Genomic DNA, 22,568 nt, shown 5'->3' on the forward strand with positions numbered 1-22,568 from the left:
TCCTTCCCTTTTGCTTGTGTAAGCACATCTATATGAATTTCTGGCAGGGCGAGAGGGGATAAATAAATATTATAACACAAAGTTGTCTGTTTATGTTGTCTTTAAAAGGTGTGCTCACCCCTTTCCCCTCCTCTCTTTCTCTTTATCGCTCGCGCGTATCTTTATGTTCTTACCTGATTTTTCTCCTGCTGAGCTTCTTATTTTACCTACAAATCGTTACAATCCCCATAAAATTATTTCAATCGTGATTACGATATTTTCGTCTAGTGTCGGAACAAATGAATAACATAAAAAGTAAATGAAAACAATTTTGCCCAGGGGATAAAACCCCCTCTTGTAGCCATTTTTATCAGAGACGTAAAAAAACTGGGAAGCCGTTTTAGTCGGTGAAGGTTGGCTTACCCACCTTCAACTTGTACAATATAATGCCCCCGTCCTGTGGCCTGTGTTCATTGCCATTTTTCAGATGATTTAATGTGGCGTATAGGTAGTCGACAATGCAAATGGCAGAAGACGAATATCAAGCAAAAGACGCTTCGAGATCAAATAGATCAAAACACATTAGACTCAGCGTGTGTGTGTTTCTGACAAAATGATCGAGTCTGTCATTTAGATTTTTAACTGGTTTCGAAATATGTGTGTGTGTGTGTATGGGGGGGGGGGGCTTTGCCAATATAATTAATCTGCACTATTTTCTCCCATTTCACCATTTTATTAACCACGGTGGCCCACTTACAACAGAGTAAGAGTATCTTTTCCGAGTCCTATTTAACTTTCGGATGCTTTGAGAATAATTCCTATTACAATTAGCACGGTTTGCATCAAACGCTATCTTTTAAAAGCCTGTCATATTCCCAAGTGTCGCAGAAGGATATAACAACAATTGCAGAACAATTACATTATTAATTTTGATCAAGTCAGTCACTGTTGCAATAACGCATTAGTGGGTTTGGATTTCAACTGTTTGCATTTCCTGTCATGATGTATTATTCAGCTGTGTTCACACGCTATGATCTCATTCTTCATATTGTCTATGTATTGAGATTGCAAGTCGCGAAAAACGACTTTTGGACTGATTTCAAATGGTGTGTGCGTGTGTGTGTGTATGTGTGTTTGTGTGTGGAGGTGCAGGCGTGGCAACCTAACTATTCTACACTAGTTTCTCCCAATACGTTCCCTTTATTAACCACGGTGACACACGTACAGCAGAGTAAACATTCGTTTTGGCGAATGTAATTTAATTCTTGGGTGCTTTGAGAATAATTCATATTTCCATTAGCACGATTTGCATCAAACTCTATCTTTTGAAGGTAACTCATATTTCCAATTGGTACAGAAGGATATAACATCAATTGCGGAATAATTAAATTATTAAATATGGTCAAGTCATGCAGTTACGGTTGCGGTAAAGCATTAGCGAGTTTGGATGTCAGCTGTTTGTATTTTTCATCTTGATAAATTATTCAGCCATGTTCACTCCCCATGATCTCATTCTTCGTATTGTCAATGTTTTGAGATTGCAAGTCGAGAAAAAACAGATTCTTTTGTTAAATATTTAAAGCACCACTCGCAAAAGAGGCGCTTTATAGTTTTTATACATGAAGGTACGGCGTGCCACGTATTTAATTCCCTGGTAAAAAGCCACTGCGCAGCGACAGAGACATTTCGTCAGAAGTCATTGGCTAATAAGGTATGTGAACATTAACTCACGTACAACGGGGTTGACAGATTTGAGACACCCTGTAAAGGACATAACCTGTCACCCCTACCATATAGTATAGTCCACACACCCCTATTAATAATAGGCACTGCCACTTACCACTTAGCATGAGTAGTTGATTAGACAGACAGCTTAGGTGCAAGCAGTTGAGTTTATGCAGACATCCAAGAAGATAGAAATTTGTCATACAAAAAGAGGACAAAAAAATTGTAAGTTTCATGTACTTTGCTTTTAACAACTGTCATTGTTACTATCAAATTCATATTGAGTGAAAATTTAGTTTTAGGGAAATATATTGTGGTATTTAAAAGTCTCGGTAAAATTTGGGTGTGGACTCGTGGATAATTCAAAAGAAGTGTCATTTTTCTTTATTATTTAATGTATTCACTTTATTAATATTTATTTATCTGTTTGTTTCTTTATTTCTATATATAATGTGCTCTAGGTTTTTTATCAGTTATTTAAGCATTTTTTCTTTTATTTTATTTACAGATTTGAACCATACACACATGAGTATCTTCACACAAGTTTGTGTAAAGAGACAATAAACTAACCGTATGAGTACAAATACAGTCTTCTCTTTTGTATTGAAGTGTCACCCGTCACATTTCAAGTTCAAATAATTTTTTACTGCGTCACCTGACTGTGTATTCAAGTCAAGCCAGCAAAGAAGTCAGTCTATGTCACACCTTTACGTCACACCAGTATGTCGACAAAGAAGACAAAGGAGTCAACCCCAAAACCTGAAAGTGAGTCCAAACACCCTGTGAGAGACAGCAGTGCTGCAGAGCAAATAAATGAACTGGAGAAAGCCATAGCCTGTAGTCATGTTAGTAGCAAAAAAACCAAAGTATCAGTCAGCAGTGAGAAGGCCAGGTTAGCAGCAAGAAGAAAACTATTAGAAGTAGAGGCAGCAGCAATGAAGGCACAGCAGCAGCTAGAAAAGGAGGAGATGGAAATCAAGTTAAAGCGGGAATTGGAAGATTTGCAGATGAGACAGAGGAAGGCAAGTTTACGTTTAGAGGCAGACATTTCTATCACAGCAGCAGAAGAGGAAGCATTAGAGCAAAAGACACCAGACAGTTTACTCTCTGCACGCCACAGTAACCAGAGTATTAGTGATGACCTCACCAGTGAAAACCTTGCTGAACATGATGCAGTTCAACCAAGTTCCCAGAAAGAAGTAAGTGCATGGGTTGAAAGTGTTAAGCCAGAGGAGTGTGTACCTAGTGCCATTCAGATACAGCAGAGATTAATGGACATTGCACTCTTACCTAAAACAGAGATGAGCAGTTTTGATGGCAACCCACTGAAATATTGGTCTTTCATACGTACATTTGATAGTGTGGTAGAAAAAGAAACTATTGACTGTGCTTCAAAACTTTTGAGGTTAGTTCAGTATTGTTCTGGAAAGGCGAAGAAAGTTATTGAATGTTGCTTAGCTATGGAGCCAGCCCTGGGGTATAAGAGAGCAAGAGACTTGCTTAAGCAGAGGTTTGGAAACTCTTTTCTTATATCTGAAGCTTGGATAAAGAAAGTATCCGAAGGGCCGTACATAAAACCCAATGATAAGATGGCATTAAGAGACTTTTCCGATGATTTACAAGTATGTCTAGAAACTTTGAAGGCAAGTGATCATCTCCAAGAAATCAACACCCAGTCAGCACTTGTTAGAATAGTAGCAAAGTTACCAGCTTATCTTCAGTCCAGATGGAGGAAGCAGGTCTTAGGGATACGCAGACAGGACAGACAACCCACTATAGAGGACCTCTCACAGTTTGTCCAGGATGCAGCTGATGAAGCGAATGACCCAGTTTATGGTAACCCCTTTGATCAACAGAAAACAGTTCAGAAAAGCAGGCCAAACAGAGGTCAAGACAGGAGCTCCAGTTACAGTGCTACAACATCCAGTTTCCAGCCGCAGCAGACCACATCTAGGCCAGAAACTGATAAGATTTGTCCCCACTGCAGTGGCTGTCATTCTCTCTTTGGTTGTGATATATTTAAAGGCATGAAGGTTGAGGATCGCTTCAAATTCGTACGTTCAAACAGGCTGTGTTACAATTGTCTTAACCCTGGTCATGTTGCACAGAAATGCGGTTTAAAAAGAGTCTGTTCAGTTCCAAACTGCGGAAAAAGACACACAAAGTTTCTCCACATGCCAGTGCCAGGTTTCCAAAGAGGAGTCGCAACTAACACACCACAGAGCACCTCTAACACAACCCAAGGTAGCAGTGGTTACATAGGTCAAGAATCCCATCCAGGCAACATGATGAGCCATAGCAGAGTTGTTTTACCCATAGTTCCTGTGACAGTCAGAGGAGTCAACTCTCCAATTGAGGTAACAACATATGCTCTTCTTGATAGTGGATCTACCCATTCATTTTGCTCCGTCGAACTATGTAAAAGGCTACAGATTAGAAGCACCACCAGCACCACTATGTCATTAACCACACTTGAAAGGGCCAACAGTAAAGCGGAGACTTCAGTGGTGAGCTTGGAAGTCAAACAAGTTGGAGGAAGTGATAAAGTGTTACTACCACGTGTATTCACCAGAACACAGCTGCCAATCAACATAGAACACATGGCAACACCCACAGACATAAGGCAGTGGTCACACCTCAAGGATCTGCAAATACCGCCTGTAGATGTTAAGGATGTTACTATGCTAATTGGTCAAGACAATCCTACAGTTCTATTGCCACATGAAGTACGACATGGTTGTTTGAATGAGCCGTATGCAGTAAAAACTATACTGGGATGGGCGATAAGTGGACCAATGCAAATGGACAACTGCCAAGCCAGAACAAAGGAGCCTAAAGTGACATCAAACTTTCTAACATTAGAAGATCAGGTCGCAAAATTTTGGAAAGTTGAAGACATAGATGATCTTACTGATGAGAAGGCCATGTCATACAATGATAAGAAGACACTAAGTATGTGGGAAGAAACCTTGCAGCAGAATGAAGATCGTCATTATGAAGTTTCTATTCCATTCAGAAAAAGACCACCAACATTGTCCAACAATCTTCAGATAGCCCAGCAGCGACTAGGAAATCTGCAGAAAAAGTTGACAAAAGACCCAGTTTTGAAGAAAAACTATTGTTGCTACATGAAAGATCTGTTAGAATGCGGATATGCAGAGAAAACACCTTTCTCAACTGAACAAAATGACATGCCTACTTGGTATTTACCTCACCATTCAGTGATAAATCCCAGAAAACCAGAGAAAACAAGAGTTGTATTTGACTGCTCAGCAAAATACAAAGGGACTTCCTTGAATGAACAAGTATACCAGGGGCCGGATCTAACTAACAGTCTACTAGGAGTCCTACTTAGATTCAGAGAAGAGCCAGTGGCGATAATGGCAGACATACATGTACAGTCCATGTTCCATCAAGTAAAAGTTCCCCTCAGTGAGAGAAGTGTGTTGAGTTTTTTATGGTGGCCAAATGGAGACTTGTCTCAACCAGCTGTAGACCACAGAATGACAGTACATTTATTTGGTGGTACATGGTGTCCGAGCATTTGTAGCTTCGTCCTTAGACATACAGCTGAAGTGAACCAGACTGGTTGTGATGAATCAGTTGTGGAAACGGTCAAGAAGAATTTCTACGTAGACGATTGCCTAAAGACACTACCAGACGTAGAAACTGCAGTGAAGTTTATTCCCCAGTTATGCGAGTTGCTAGAATCTGGAGGGTTTAAACTAACTAAGTGGATGAGCAACAAACATGAAGTCTTGGAATCTATCCCAGTCCAAGAGAGAGCCAAAGGTGTTGAAGTCAACCTCAGTCAACAAGCGTTACCTACAGAGAGAGCTCTAGGTGTTTATTGGAATGTTGAAGAGGATGTTTTTTGTTACAAGATTGCTCTTAAAGAGAAACCTTTGACCAGAAGAGGTATTTTGAGTATGGTCAGCAGCATATTTGATCCCTTAGGTTTTGCCAGTCCATGTATCTTGCAGGCAAAGAAGATCCTACAAGAGTTAACCAGACAGAAATTACAGTGGGATGAACCAATACCAGACCAGGAGAGAGAGAAGTGGTTGGAATGGCACAGTAACCTAAAAAGGCTCGAAGAAATGAAGATCAATAGATGTGTGAAATTCTCAGTTGACACAGACATAGTTGATCATTCTTTACATTTCTTTTCTGATGCATCAGAAACAGCATATGGAACAGTAGCATATCTTCGCACCGTCTGCAAAGATAGAGTACATTGTTGTTTATTGATGGCCAAATCAAGACTAGCACCAATCAAGAAAGTGACAATACCAAGACTAGAGTTAATGGCAGCGACATTATCAGTGAAATTAAACCACGTGATACTCAAGCACATTGACTTCAGAGTTTCAGAGTCTGTTTTTTGGACAGATAGTGCAACAGTACTCAGATACATAACCAATGAAGACAATCGGTACAAGACCTTCGTCGCCAATCGAGTGACAGTAATCAGAGAAGGTTCACAGCCGAACCAGTGGCACTATGTGGATTCCAAAAGCAACCCAGCGGATGACGTTTCAAGGGGACAAACAGCAGACCAACTTCTCCATAACAAGAGATGGAAAGAAGGACCAAGTTTCCTACGGAAAAATGAAGAGCAGTGGCCAAGTTTACCAGGTGACACATTACATGCAGACAACGACATGGCTCTGGAAGTGAAAGTCACCTCACATGTGACTCAGGCTCAGAGATCAGAAGACACGGCTGTTGACAAGATATTTCATAGGCAGTCTTCGTGGTATAGACTAAAAAGAGATGTAGCTTGGTGGTTACGTTTCAAAAACTGGCTAAAAGCTAAAGTACAGGTCAATGCAAGTTGTGACAGTGGATCACTTACTGTTGATGAGTTACAAAGAGCCAGTATTGAAATCATCAAATATGTACAGAGACAAGCATTCAGCGAAGAAATAGCAGCACTCAAGAAATCAGACCCTACCAATGCCAAATTGAGACATAAAAATCTGCATCGTCTCGACCCTCAACTGTCAGAAGACGGTGTACTTGTAGTAGGAGGAAGATTGACTCAAGCTCCAATACCACATGACGCCAGACATCAAATGATATTACCAAGACATCACATAGCTGATTTGCTGATCCGACAGTTCCACATTGATTCAGGTCACTCAGGTAGAGAATATGTTTTATCAATGACAAGGGAACAATTTTGGATATTAGGAGCAAGAACAGCTATTCGCAGAGTAATTAATGATTGCTTCACATGTAGAAAAAGACAATCTCCCTGTAGCACACAGAAGATGGCCAATTTGCCTGCCAGCAGAGTCACACCTGGAAACCCGCCATTCACATACACAGGAGTCGACTACTTTGGACCATTCCACGTTAAACAAGGCAGAAAACTTGTGAAGCGATATGGGTGCATTTTCACTTGTTTAACCATCAGGGCTATTCACATTGAGATAGCACATTCACTGGATACCAGTTCATTCATTAATGCATTACAGAGGTTCATCAGTCGACGGGGCATGCCCAAGGAGATCAGTTCAGACAATGGCACAAACTTCACAGGTGCAGATAGGGAGCTGAAAGAAGCAGTACAGGGATGGAACCAAACAAAACTAGGTGAATTTTTCAGACAGAGAGATTAAGTGGAACTTTAACCCACCAGCCGCCTCACACATGGGTGGATCATGGGAAAGACAGATCAGGACAATTCGTAAAATATTAAGTGGAGTCATGAGGGAGCAGACCTTAGATGACGAAGGACTCTCTACACTTATGTGCACAGTGGAAAGCATAGTGAACAGTCGACCACTAACATATGTCTCAGATGATCCCAGAGATCCAGAACCGCTATCACCCAATCATTTGCTACTTTTGCGTTCAGGCCCAACACTTCCACCTGGTAGATTTCAGAAGGAAGATATGTACAGTCGTAAAAGATGGCGTCACATACAGTACCTTGCTGATTTGTTTTGGAAACGTTGGGTGAGAGAATATTTGCCATTATTACAAAGCAGACAAAAGTGGATGACTGTAAGACGTGATATACAGATTGGTGATGTTGTTTTAATTGCAGATAACACCCCAAGGAACATGTGGCAAATTGCAACAGTCATTAAAACTTTTCCAGGGAGAGATGGACATGTAAGATCTGCAGAAGTACAAACTGTCAACACAACTTTGATGAGGCCTATAACCAAGTTGTGCTTATTGGAAGAGGTCTCAGAATGCAGAACTGTATGATTTATAGACTAAGAGACTTAAGAGACTGTTTCATTACTTTTGTTTTATTATGGACAGTTCAGAGACTATGATAACATATGTTAATTGAATTTCAGTTATTATTCATTTTATGTTAAAGTCAGAGACTGTTATAACAATGGATTTCATTCATGGAAAAGGATATTCATGGAGGACATTTAAGAAATGGAAAGTGATCAATGAGGACAATAATTCATGGAGGTTACCATGAAGGACATTTGATTAAGTAACAATAATTAAACAGTGGACATTGTGTTTAAGATTGACATTTAAGGAGTATGGTTAACTTTAGATGTACCATATAACTGATGTGTTTATATTGTAAAGTGTACTTCATACATAGAATTAAGTTCTGTCCTTTAGAAGTATATTAGGTAAATGTTCAATTTATAATCTCACATTTAAGGGGCCGGTGTAAAGGACATAACCTGTCACCCCTACCATATAGTATAGTCCACACACCCCTATTAATAATAGGCACTGCCACTTACCACTTAGCATGAGTAGTTGATTAGACAGACAGCTTAGGTGCAAGCAGTTGAGTTTATGCAGACATCCAAGAAGATAGAAATTTGTCATACAAAAAGAGGACAAAAAAATTGTAAGTTTCATGTACTTTGCTTTTAACAACTGTCATTGTTACTATCAAATTCATATTGAGTGAAAATTTAGTTTTAGGGAAATATATTGTGGTATTTAAAAGTCTCGGTAAAATTTGGGTGTGGACTCGTGGATAATTCAAAAGAAGTGTCATTTTTCTTTATTATTTAATGTATTCACTTTATTAATATTTATTTATCTGTTTGTTTCTTTATTTCTATATATAATGTGCTCTAGGTTTTTTATCAGTTATTTAAGCATTTTTTCTTTTATTTTATTTACAGATTTGAACCATACACACATGAGTATCTTCACACAAGTTTGTGTAAAGAGACAATAAACTAACCGTATGAGTACAAATACAGTCTTCTCTTTTGTATTGAAGTGTCACCCGTCACACACCCGTCGCTATTTTCTCTCCCTCTCTCTATCTCTCTCTCTCTCTCGAGCAATGCAAATATTGTTTCCTGTTATATCGATATCATTATCTCAGTACTATTATATATATATATATATATATATATATATATATATATATATATATATATATATATATATATATAATTTTTGTTTTGGAATTTTCATGCTTAAATAAGTAAAGGCGCTTTTTATTATTAGAGAGCTTTTTAGATTGTTCATGGGAAACTAATTTTACAAATAAATAAACAGGAATGTATTTTTATACACGCCCCTTTTTAACAAACTACCATAGATTGAAAACAATATTTTCTTCAGTAAAAAGACCATCAGTTGTTTTATGAACTTATCCATTCTCAGCTTAAAATAATGAAATATTCCAAACTTATGTCACACAATTAACAGAAAGCTCCCTTTCCTTGGATACCATAATTTTTATATGGGTAAACTAAAGAAATGCATTTTTGTTTTTAGAGATGGCATTAAGAGGATGTCTTCAGCGGAGAACACTACTGATACTGGCTGTAGGGATGACATTTCACCAAACATGTAAGTAGCAGAAACTGTATATTTGTCCAAGGGACCGTTCACATTGAATTTTGATAACCTAGCTAATGCTCTCTAACCTACAGGGACTCTCACTGAATACAATCAGATCACAAGGCTTACATGCATCCTCCTTGCTTAGAGTACAATACAGAAAAGCTAATGTTTATACGAGTACGGTAGAAAAAAAGGAAACAAGTATTAACTAGACTGCAACTGGCTAAAGCCAGTGGCGGAGGATTCCCCTGCAAAATAGGTGTAAAAATGCTCTTACAAGGTCATGTGAAGGTCATGGGTTAAATTTGACCCCATATCCTGAAAGAGCATGTGCGAATTGGGGGGGGGGGGGGGGTCAACAAAACATCACTTTTAGCCCACTTCAATATTTCTCCATTAAATAGCCGAATGACCTTGAAAATGAGGGTCAAGGTCAAATTTGACATTTGATTTGGGGGTTTTGGGTATATGTTTGGGGTAGTTTACTATAGCATGCTATGACCAAAAACCAGTGTTTCAAGGAGAAACTGCCAAACTCAAGATTTCTGCAATGTCATAAATATTTAAAAATCTATATTAAAAAAAGTAATTAGGCAGTCGCTACCAAAGTACGGCTAACCTTAGACAAATATATAGGGCACCATTTGCCACTATGATCGGGGCTCTATGATATCCGGTTTCTGAGATCTCGGAAACAAACCTTTTTTGAGCCCGTTTGGCCATTAGCGACCTTGACCTTGACCTACTTGCATAAAAGTAGGTCATTACATGTGGATTCACCTCAGTATCACTGACTATAAGGCCCATAGCCATACGGCTTATACTTAAGGCCTAATGTCAATTTCAAAATTTACAAATTTTGCCTTTAAAAGCCCCTGTGACCTTGAAAAGTAGGTCAAGGTCACTGAAACTGGGTCTGTGGCATATTCTGGCCATAGGCTACCTATGTAAATTATTTCAGATTTTTTGCGAAAAAAAACGCGCGGAAAGAATAATAACTATAATAATAATAATAACTAGACTGCAACTGGCTAAAGCCAGTGGCGGAGGATTCCCCTGCAAAATATGTGCGGAAATGCTCTTACAAGGTCATGTGAAGGTCATGGGTTAAATTTGATCCCATATTCTGAAAGAGCATATGCGAATTGGGGGGGGGGGGGGTCAACAAAACATCACTTTTAGCCCACTTCAATATTTCTCCATGAAATAGCCAAATGACCTTGAAAATGAGGGTCAAGGTCAAATTTGACATTTGATTTAGGGTTTTTGGGTATATGTTTGGGGTAGTTTACTATAGCATGCTATGACCAAAAACCAGTGTTTCATGGAGAAATTGCCAAACTCAAGATTTCTGCGATGTCATAAATATTTAAAAATCTATATTAAAAAAAGTAATTAGGCAGTCGCTACCAAAGTACGGCTAACCTTAGATAAATATATAGGGCATCATTTGCCACTATGATTGGGGCTCTGGGCCTTCCGGTTTTTGAGATCTTGGAAACAAACCTTTTTTGAGCCTGTTTGGCCATTAGCGACCTTGACCTTGACCTACTTGCATAAAAGTAGGTCATTATCTGTGGATTTGGCTCATTATTATTGGCCATAAGGCCCTTGGCCATATGGCTTATACTTTAGGCCTAATGGCAATTTCAAATTTTACAAAATTTGCATTTAAAAGCTCCTGTGACCGTGAAAAGTAGGCCAAGGTCACTAAAACTGGGTCTATAGCATATTCTTACCATAGGCTACCTATGTAAATTATTTCAGATTTTTTGTGAAAAAAAACGCGCGGAAAGAATAATAACTAGACTGCAACTGGCTTAAGCCAGTGGCGGAGGATTCCCCTGCAAAATAGGTGTAAAAAATGCTCTTACAAGGCCATGTGAAGCTCATGGGTTAAATTTGACCCAATATTCTGAAAGAGCATGTGCGAATTGGAGGGGGGGGGGTCAACAAAACATCACTCTAGCCCACTGCAATATTTCTCCATGAAATAGCTGAATGACCTTGAAAATGAGGGTCAAGGTCAAATTTGACATTTGATTTAGGGTTTTTGGGTATATGTTTGGGGTAGTTTACTATAGCATGCTATGACCAAAAACCAGTGTTTCATGGAGAAATTGCCAAACTCAAGATTTCTGCGATGTCATAAATATTTAAAAATCTATATTAAAAAAAGTAATTAGGCAGTCGCTACCAAAGTACGGCTAACCTTAGATAAATATATAGGGCATCATTTGCCACTATGATTGGGGCTCTGGGCCTTCCGGTTTTTGAGATCTTGGAAACAAACCTTTTTTGAGCCTGTTTGGCCATTAGCGACCTTGACCTTGACCTACTTGCATAAAAGTAGGTCATTATCTGTGGATTTGGCTCATTATTATTGGCCATAAGGCCCTTGGCCATATGGCTTATACTTTAGGCCTAATGGCAATTTCAAATTTTACAAAATTTGCATTTAAAAGCTCCTGTGACCTTGAAAAGTAGGCCAAGGTCACTAAAACTGGGTCTATAGCATATTCTTACCATAGGCTACCTATGTAAATTATTTCAGATTTTTTGTGAAAAAAAACGCGCGGAAAGAATAATAACTAGACTGCAACTGGCTTAAGCCAGTGGCGGAGGATTCCCCTGCAAAATAGGTGTAAAAAATGCTCTTACAAGGCCATGTGAAGCTCATGGGTTAAATTTGACCCAATATTCTGAAAGAGCATGTGCGAATTGGAGGGGGGGGGGTCAACAAAACATCACTCTAGCCCACTGCAATATTTCTCCATGAAATAGCTGAATAACCTTGAAAATGAGGGTCAAGGTCAAATTTGCCATTTGATTTGGGGATTTTGGGCATATGTTTGGGGTAGTTTACTATAGCATGCTATGACCAAAAACCAGTGTTTCATGGAGAAATTGCCAAACTCAAGATTTCTGCAATGTCATAAATATTTTAAAATCTATATTAAAAAAAGTAATTAAGCAATCGCTACCAAAGTACGGCTAACCTTAAATAAATATATAGGGAATCATTTGGCACTACGATCGGGGCTCTGGGACTTCCGGTTTCTGACATCTCGGAAACAAACCTTTTTTGAGCCCGTTTGGACATTAGCGACCTTGACCTTGACCTACTTGCATAAAAATAAGTCATTATCTGTGGATTCACCTCAGTATCACTGACCATAAGGCCCATAGCCATACGGCTTATACTTAAGGCCTAATGTCAATTTCAAATTTTACAAAATTTGCCTTTAAAAGCCCCTGTGACCTTGAAAAGTAGGTCAAGGTCACTGAAACTGGGTCTATGGCATATTCTTACCATAGGCTACCTATGTAAATTATTTCAGATTTTTTACGAAAAAAAACGCGTCGAAAGAATAATAATAATAATACTACCAAAAACAATAGTATTCCCCTATGGGGAATCCTAATAATAATAATAATAATAATAATAATAATACTACCAAAAACAATAGTATTCCCCTATGGGGAATCCTAATAATAATAATAATAATAAGACCAAAAACAATTATTCACTGTCAGTATATACAATATAGGTCCATCTGAAAAAAAGAAAGAAAAAAGAGACCACCCCGCCTTAGCATTATTTTAAGGATTTTTAAGTGAAGAGAAAGGAAATGTTATTGACGTAGCAGACTATATAATGATGACCATGGCTGAGGATGGTCTTTTTTCAGCCGTGTACGCTGTGACTGAGCCTACTAAGCTCCGTACGTACGTCGTACGTAGTAATCGAATGCAATTTTCAGAAATTATTTCTAGCCAAAAAATTGCATCAAACATTCTAGAATTTGAAGTGCATGCAAGTGTCCAGCTGTTTGTTTGTTTAAGAAGCCGGCACGGATCGTTCCTATATATATATATATATATATATATATATATATATATATATATATATATATATATATATATATATCTTTTTTTTTTACTATGATTCTGTTTTATGTTGATATTTAGTTTGGCTTCACCTATGACGTGTAAGAGCACAGTGAGATCAAAAGCGGTCCACACCGAGACTTTTTTTTTTTTTTTTTTATCTAAGCAAGCCCCTTGGATGAGTGTGTCATTAAAAAACGTTCAAATATGTAAAATCTGGTGCGCTTTTCATTCAAGCAATTGCGACGATGTCAATATTTGGAAAAAATGTATACAGCAAATAATCCAGTATAGAAAATACCATTTTTGTCTGCTGAACGCGATTGTGGTATGACAGGGACAAGTCCATTATTATTATTATTATTTGGAAGGGGGGGGGGGCATTTTTAATGGGTTTTTAAGGAATGACAGGCCTCGGATACGAAATCGACCCTCTCCCCCCTTGGGGAATATTAGGGGAATATAAGTGTTCTTTTTTTAAGAAGCCTAAATCCGCCACTGAGGTACATCCTCTACCAATGTCGCAGATAATTACGTGCACCATTTGCTGACAGTGCAGAAATGTAACATCACTTTTCAAGCGAAATCTAGTGAAAAATCAATATGTGACTCGGGTAAAGGGCAACCAAGGTACGTGTATAATGCCAGGTCCAATGGTTTGCCTGTTCTGCTTCGAATGAGAAAATAATGAAGATACTCTCTTTAATGGTGTACACATTTGCAGAATGCAAGCTAGATTATATCCAAGGGGAGTACAAAAATGACAGCAATGTACTCTGTTTCTATTTTGAATTGTTCCAGAAACGTTTTGTGGGTTGTTATGCCATGTGAAACAAATGATAAAATTTGTATTTTAATAATTGAAATTCTTTATGCTTTATGCTGACAAAGTTAAACGGAAAGTAATTTCATTAAAACCGACTCGAAGTCATTTGTTATAGGATCTCAGGTGATGAGTTAAACAAATGCACGCCCTGAAATTGTATGAAAAAAAGCACAATCTTTTCTAGTACGTAAATGGCAAACATTTTTAATCCAATGGTGTGGCTGATACGGCTTGCTGATCGAGATTGATGACAGCCATCAACGAGTGCAATTTTTACCAGGGGCCCTTTGAGTTATTACAAAATTTGCTAAAGAAATCTTAAAAGATGAATGAATTGAAGGATGGATGGAAAAATGAATGAATCAATTGACAAGGGAATATGAAGGTATGTAGGGTGTTAGGGAGGCAAACTGACAGAAAGAGAAAGAAAGAAAGGAAGAAAAGAAAGGTAGATAGTACTCAGCTATTAATGTTCCCCATACTCGCAAGACTATAGGTATGTTAGAGGTGCATGCGATCTATAGGGCTGCTACATACCATCTTCTGCCAAAAATAATAAAAAAAACACAATTAAAAACAAGCGATGTAAATTTTAAGAAACGTTTATTTTCTACGGCAAAAAGATAAATAGAAATGTTTACGAAACGCCAGACAAAAGAGGTAAGTTGCTTAACTTAGCTGGTTGGTAATAGGCGACTTTTTCTGTAGGGTCGGTATGCGAGATTCATTTGTTTTTGTAATTTTTATTCTCTTTAATTGTTTTTTTTTCAATTGCTTTAATAGTGCGTTAAGATGCAATCTATGTCTATAAAGCAAAACAGCAAATTTAAACCAGGTTCTTATTAATTAATTTATTTATTCCTATAGTGGCAGGTTTACTTAAAGAACTTTATAATTCGTAAGTCTCTCTCTTATCAATCGGTAGTATATACACACAATGCCACGTGAGTTCTAAAGAAGAACTTACCATTCTTAAAAGAAATCGCATACGGAGAAATTTATACAGAGTAGAAAAATAATATTTTTCTTATGAGCAACATAATTAAATGAAAATAATAAGAAGAGACTCTTTAAAGTAAACCTTTATAGGAGGAAGAACAAACCAATAGTGCATACGCAAAGCTTGTGAATAAAATTATTTGGAACAGCTTAAATCTTGGCTTCATTTCCCTAATTTCTAGGCCTGAGGACACTATGGATACATGCCCAGATTAGTAACCAAATTTTCACGTCTACGGCCAATGCTTACCTCCCACATTCCGTAATGAAGACGGTCACAGCACGGAGTCCGTTGGAGTGTGTTACGCTCTGTAAAACCACCCCGGGATGCCTTTCCTGCAATTTCTACGCCGGAAAGTCAGGTATGGTGTAAATGTTCCATACTACTCATGTCTACCTACTCTTTCATACTGTACCTACTAAATAAATGGTATCCAAAATCAAAAGAAGAGTCACCTCCAATAAGAAGAGTAAATTGTTTGCTTTTTATATCTCTGTATATACATAAATGAATTTCAAACAATTGCAAGTATATATCTAGGATCCAAAATAACTTCTATCCTACACACACTGGACAATAGAAGTGTCACCCCCTAAATCAGAGTAATAAAAGTAGGCAGATCTTGGTACTTATAATGCCTGGTTTACTTATAATGTGACTAATGAGTATAAAACCGCTATACCATGGAACTGTATTGTTGGTCTTGTACATGTACAGCAAATGTTATTCCTGTCTTCCTCCAACATGGCAAGATACAGGCAATTATCTAACAGTTATAGGTGCAAGTTATTAACCTGAAGAGGCGGAATATAAGCAATGTCAAAATATCGATTCAATTGAATTCTTCAGTCAGAACCATGCAGAGGGTCTGGTCTCGGTATAGAAACACTGGATCAAGAGACAAATTGCCTCTGATGGGTCGTCCAAGAAATAATACTGGCCGTGAAAACCGACGACTGATTTTGGTGTCCAGGTTGTAAAGTTCTACAGTGCTTGTCAGTTGACAACACAGTGGAACAATTTCACACATAAGAATCTGTCTGTGAAAATTGCTAGGTGTCGGTTACATGCTCAGAGAGTGTACAGCAGGGTAGCAAGACTGAAACCTCTTATATCGTTACAAAACAGGCAACGTAGAATAAACTAGGGTGAACAGGATCTGGAACTGGACAGTCCATGACAATTGGTCCTATATATTTTTTTCTGATGAGTGTCGCTTTGGTCTGACCTCTGATGACAGACGGGTACGATGATGGCGAACTGCTGTTAAAGCTTTTAAACCACATGCACTGAATTTTCGAACCCGGAGCAGCATATTTATTATGGTGTGGGACTGCATCAGCATCCATGGCGTGGGCAAATTGATAGTGGTTGATGGAAACATGAATCACTAGAAATATATCAATGTTTTGGAGTCAGGCTTGCTACCATCTATTACTAACATGTTTGGTAACCGGAATTATCGATTTGTTCAACAGGATGACAATGCTCCTTGTCACAGGCCCAGAGCAGTTGATGATTGGTTTGACCAACAAGACATTCGCAGGGTTACGCTCTGTAAAACCACCCCGGGATGCCTTTCTTGCAATTTCTACGCCGGAAAGTCAGGTATGGTGTAAATGTTCCATACTACTCATGTCTACCTACTCTTTCATACTGTACCTACTAAACAAATGGTATCCAAAATCAAAAGAAGAGTCACCTCCAATAAGAAGAGTAAATTGTTTGCTTTTTATATCTCTGTATATACATAAATGAATTTCAAACAATTGCAAGTATATATCTAGGATCCAAAATAACTTCTATCCTACACACACTGGACAATAGAAGTGTCACCCCCTAAATCAGAGTAATAAAAGTAGGCAGATCTTGGGTACTTATAATGCCTGGTTTACTTATAATGTGACTAATGAGTATAAAACCGCTATACCATGGAACTGTATTGTTGGTCTTGTACATGTACAGCAAATGTTATTCCTGTCTTCCTCCAACATGGCAAGATACAGGCAATTATCTAACAGTTATAGGTGCAAGTTATTAACCTGAAGAGGCGGAATATAAGCAATGTCAAAATATCGATTCAATTGAATTCTTCAGTCAGAACCATGCAGAGGGTCTGGTCTCGGTATAGAAACACTGGATCAAGAGACAAATTGCCTCTGATGGGTCGTCCAAGAAATACTACTGGCCGTGAAAACCGACGACTGATTTTGGTGTCCAGGTTGTAAAGTTCTACAGTGCTTGTCAGTTGACAACACAGTGGAACAATTTCACACATAAGAATCTGTCTGTGAAAATTGCTAGGTGTCGGTTACATGCTCAGAGAGTGTACAGCAGGGTAGCAAGACTGAAACCTCTTATATCGTTACAAAACAGGCAACGTAGAATAAACTAGGGTGAACAGGATCTGGAACTGGACAGTCCATGACAATTGGTCCTATATATTTTTTTCTGATGAGTGTCGCTTTGGTCTGACCTCTGATGACAGACGGGTACGATGATGGCGAACTGCTGTTAAAGCTTTTAAACCACATGCACTGAATTTTCGAACCCGGAGCAGCATATTTATTATGGTGTGGGACTGCATCAGCATCCATGGCGTGGGCAAATTGATAGTGGTTGATGGAAACATGAATCACTAGAAATATATCAATGTTTTGGAGTCAGGCTTGCTACCATCTATTACTAACATGTTTGGTAACCAGAATTATCCATTTGTTCAACAGGATGACAATGCTCCTTGTCACAGGCCCAGAGCAGTTGATGATTGGTTTGACCAACAAGACATTCGCAGGGTGATGTGGCCTGCCCAGAGTCCGGATGCAAACATAATAGAAAATGTGTCAATTGATATGTGAAAACTTTTTACAAATGCCCGTCTAACCAGCAGAGAAACTCTGTTATATTCAGTGTTTCATGCTTGGGCCAGCATATCCCTGAACGCATCAGACAATTATATGAATCCTTGCCTCGTAGACTGGCACCTATTATTAGGTCACGTGGCTATTTCACTAAGTACTAATTTTGGACTTGAAACTGCATATTTTAGTAGAATGTATATTTTGTTCTCATGTTGTGATTTTTTTGTGAAATTTGATGTAAATAAAATGATACCAGGAGCATATCATTCCACAGACATTTAACTCCCCCATAGTATTGGTTCAGTAGGTGTGACACTTCTTTTGTCCAGTGTGTGTAGTACACACGCACACACACACACACACACACACACACACACACGGAGTCTATTTAGTCATGTACAAGTAAAGGTCAGTTGATTCACTATCCTCATGTTTGTTAAAGCCCCCTTTTCACTGGACGGCGTCCTTTCTGCGTCCAGCAGTACGGCCCCATTTGAGAGTTAAAAATTATAATACTTTACGTGCCGACAACTGGCCGGTCATTGAGCATTCATTCTGATACCAAATCAATGCATGTGCCTCCTTATTAAGGCCACAGCGATAGCAATTTCATGGTCGCAGAAAGGACGCAGAAAGGACGCCGTCCAGTGTAAAGGGGTTATAACAAACAGACTGGATGTGAGTTATTCCCTCCAGCTTGATAGGACCAATTAATAAATAAATTAATTAATCAATTAATTAATTACAAATGTGTATGAATGTCAAACATACGTATGTCAAACATGATTTTTTTACAGGTAACTGCGAGCTTAATTCCCACAGTAGCGCAAATATACAGCTGCAAGAGATGGAGAATGTCAAGTTCTATGGGGTAAGTGATACTTGATTTTATTTATCTTTTTATTCATCATTTTAATATTTATGTATTTATTCATTTATTCCAGCCCAGAGAAAAATCAACCAAAAACATTTTGTACATAATTGCACTGCATATTTATTTATTTTTATATATAGTGTATGTGCTTTTTATTTATTTATTTTTTTTGTGTCACCGTTGTTGTCGCTGTGGCAGTGTACTTGGAAGTTTTACTCGTACACCCCAATCAAAGAAAGCTGAGACACTCATGACTGTTAAGCCTACAGGAACGGTCTTTATAATATAAAAAATGAATTAAATCCATATTCACAAATGGACATTTTTGAGATTTAACTTTGAACTCACATGGTTGTGATGCAAACGTCTGACCCCATCGCTTTACTTTATTTCATTTTTTCATTTTTCTTACGGGTCGTTTATCATCCGGCTATATATATATGATGACTACATATCCAATTCGAGTCTAGTTATCAGAGGTACCGAAATATATATATATATATATATATATATATATATATATATATAATAACTTAGTTGATAATCGTTTAGTCCTAGGTGTCAAAATATTCCGTTTTACATGCAACGGAATAACAGCGGATTGAACAAAAATAGTTTACACGAGTAGGCATATTTGTATTTATGATGCATGCAAGTCTATAAACTTATCTAGTTTTATACATAACTAATGTCTGGCAAAGGTGACATTACCAATATCCAATTATTATTATTATTATTATTATTATTATTATTTGGAACTTATTTTGATTAATTCGATAGAATAAAACAAATGTAACATCAAATATATACTTAATCTTATCCCGAAAGTTTTACTCTTAAACCAAAATCAACCTAGTTTTTTTTTTTACATAACTAATGTCTATCAAAAGTGACATAACCAATATTCAGTTATTATTATTATTATTATTATTTGGAACTTATTTTGATTAATTCGATAGAATAAAACAAATGTTACATCAAATATGTTATTAATCTTATCCCGAAAGTTTTACTCTTAAACCAAAATCAACCTAGTTTTTTTTACATAACTAATGTCTATCAAAAGTGACATTACCAATATTCAGTTATTATTATCATTATTATTGTTATTTGGAGATTATTTTGATTAATCCGATGGAATAAAACAAATATTACGTCGAATGTTCTTCGTTGTATCCCGTGTACTAACAGTTTCTTCTGTACTGTATAATAATATTTTACCATTTATATTCCCGGCAGAAATATTCTGTTATATGGTAATAAGTTTTTCGTTTCATTACAGATATATGCACCTCCTGATTGCAATGCATTCGGTAAGTATTGCTGACACCCGCACGAAAACGAAGTACATGTAGATGCTCCAGCGCAGTAGCTACTGCAATCATACTGCAAATATGCCTCAAATCTGCTTCACATTAGGAGCTAATTAGCATATTTGAAACATGCTTCTATCATGCTGCTAGTCTACTGCATTAATGCTCCTCCTGTGTACAACCCTATGTAATTTTTGAAGTAGAATTGCAGTAGGGTATACTGCATTTCTACTGCAAATATGCTCCACACCACTACTAGACTGCGTTAATGCTTCTTTGCTACTTCGATACTACATGTACTGCATTTTCGTGCGTGCAATATCTTTGATGTTGTACATGTACAAAGCTCCTGTCCCCGGTTTCACACACACACACACACACACACACAAAAAAAAAAAAAAAAAAAAAAAAAAAAAAACCCCTGAACGTGACTAAGTACTTAATAACCAAGGTTACATGGTTACATGGGCACATCTTGTCCTAATAACAGGAACAGTTGTATAATCTATGTATATTATATACGTTTAAACGCCATATTTGTAGAACATTAGCTTGATTAAGGTAACATTACTTACACATTTTTCCTAAATCACCAGAGGACAATGGGTTGTTCACCGTGGACATCGCGGGATTTGGCGAGAAAGTCGTATACTGTGATGGTGGTTGGGTCGTTGTTATGAGGAGATATGACAACTCGTTTGATTTTAACCGAACCTGGGTCTCGTACAGGGACGGCTTTGGTGACCCAAATGGCCAGTTTTGGATCGGAAACGATGCTCTCTACGCGTTGACCAATCAAGGGAATTACTCCATGCAGATTGACATGAAATCTTGCAATGGCAACTTTTACTACGTGAAGTGGAGATTGTTCCGTATTAACAACGAGGCTGCGAATTACACCATAACTGATATTATTGTTGACTCTTACAATACTTCGACGAATTACTGGTTGGAGGAGGTTTTAGAATGGAGATTTGGAACCATTGATAATCCAGTTTGGAGGTATTCAACTGGTTCTCCAGCTGTTAATTGCCCCCATGATCACGGTACGTCGCCGACTGGTGGATCCAGGATTTTGCTTTTTGAATCATAATTTGTCTCATGTTAAGTACATTGTGGTTATTATTATTTTTTGTTATTGTTATCAAATTATATGACCTTTTTTTATTGTTTTGATAGTTTTGAACATAAGCTTTCTTATATATATATTTTTTTAAGTTTTTACTCTTTATTTTTAACTTAACCCATGAGGAGATTGGGGGAATATATTTAAACTTACCATGTTTATACCCTCAATAAATATCAATGATAATGAATAGATAAATAATTAGTGGTTTGACTCTCTATCCCCCCTTTTCCCAGATTCATCATCCATCTACATTTACGTTTAAATACCACTTAAATTACTTGAGGAATACGATACGAATGTACAGAAAATAAGACTGAGGCAGATTAAAAATATGTTTAATATATTCATCTTTTGTAAGTGACACTTTTTATTCGGATAACACAACAGTGCACCATCAGTACGTCAGAGATGATCAAACTAAAACCAATTTAGCAGAAAATACATGTAAATAAATAAATTAATAAAAAAAATAAATATTAAGCGTGAACTGAAATTAGCGATTTTTCTCTTTCAGGTGGCGGGTGGTGGTTTAAAAATTGCACTCGCTGGCACCTCACCGGATATATGTCTTGCAATCCAACTGCTAAAGGAATGAAGTTCTCTGCTATAACTGGAGTGAACTGCAACCTTGGCTGTAGGCTCGAGGCCGGTACCATGAAGATTAGGCGAAACACTTAAATTACCAACATATAAACTATATGGCAATTTGTATGGTCTCCACATTTATAGGCATGTGAATAGAGCTTTACACCCTCGTAATTGAGGGTGAACAATAGCCGAATTTTTTTAGGTTTTTCAATTGGTATTTTATTGAAAGGTGGTTATGTGAAAGGGATAACAACTGTTCATTTTGGCCAAAAAATTAACTTTCCTGGGGAAACAACAATTTTCCCATACTTACCAATGGTTAATGAATCAATATCTACATTCAAATGTAGTCTCTGTTTCTTTTTTCTTAGAAAGTTTCTTTTTTGTAATACTCTCTTATGGTGTATGGAACATACAGCGAAAAAGACGAGCAAATATATACTTATATGGTAGATGCAGGCGTGGAGCCAGGATTATTAAAAGAGGGTTAGGATTTTAGGAATGACAGACTGTGGATGTGAAGCCGACCCCCCCCCTCTTGCCGAGGGGTTCGGGGCCCGCTAAAGGGTCCCGAAAAAA

General features: G+C 37.6%; 3 protein-coding genes across 3 annotated transcripts; all 3 read left to right on the forward strand.

Moving 5' to 3' along the window:
- The first annotated feature begins 1,739 nt into the window (after positions 1-1,739).
- On the forward strand, positions 1,740-5,199 carry LOC147761721 (uncharacterized). The gene is made up of 3 exons (XM_087014049.1): positions 1,740-1,929; positions 2,213-5,099; positions 5,194-5,199. Exons 2-3 carry the CDS (start codon positions 2,427-2,429, stop codon positions 5,197-5,199), a joined length of 2,679 nt encoding a protein of 892 aa, XP_086870175.1. The 5' UTR covers positions 1,740-1,929; positions 2,213-2,426.
- On the forward strand, positions 5,120-8,948 carry LOC147761722 (uncharacterized). The gene is made up of 2 exons (XM_087013480.1): positions 5,120-8,548; positions 8,832-8,948. Exon 1 carries the CDS (start codon positions 5,208-5,210, stop codon positions 7,329-7,331), a length of 2,124 nt encoding a protein of 707 aa, XP_086869606.1. The 5' UTR covers positions 5,120-5,207; the 3' UTR covers positions 7,332-8,548; positions 8,832-8,948.
- Positions 7,363-21,365, forward strand: LOC147761723 (uncharacterized). Its single transcript, XM_087014050.1, has 4 exons — positions 7,363-7,588; positions 18,883-18,956; positions 20,242-20,272; positions 20,869-21,365. Exons 1-4 carry the CDS (start codon positions 7,363-7,365, stop codon positions 21,363-21,365), a joined length of 828 nt encoding a protein of 275 aa, XP_086870176.1.
- The last annotated feature ends 1,203 nt before the right edge of the window (positions 21,366-22,568 follow it).

Source organism: Lingula anatina, chromosome 5, assembly GCF_051362555.1.
Source record: "Lingula anatina isolate TDL-2025a chromosome 5, LinAna3.0, whole genome shotgun sequence".
In the NCBI taxonomy this organism is placed as follows: Eukaryota; Metazoa; Brachiopoda; class Lingulata; order Lingulida; family Lingulidae; genus Lingula; species Lingula anatina.

Excerpts from the sequence above, each read along its gene's own strand:
- LOC147761721 (XM_087014049.1), top strand. The coding sequence starts at position 2,427 with ATGTCGACAAAGAAGACAAAGGAGTCAACCCCAAAACCTGAAAGTGAG.
- LOC147761722 (XM_087013480.1), top strand. The coding sequence starts at position 5,208 with ATGACAGTACATTTATTTGGTGGTACATGGTGTCCGAGCATTTGTAGC.
- LOC147761723 (XM_087014050.1), top strand. The coding sequence starts at position 7,363 with ATGGGTGGATCATGGGAAAGACAGATCAGGACAATTCGTAAAATATTA. Across the intron at positions 7,589-18,882 it reads AGGCCCAACACTTCCACCTG|GTAACTGCGAGCTTAATTCC; the intron begins GTAGATTTCAGA and ends ATTTTTTTACAG. Across the intron at positions 18,957-20,241 it reads AGAATGTCAAGTTCTATGGG|ATATATGCACCTCCTGATTG; the intron begins GTAAGTGATACT and ends GTTTCATTACAG.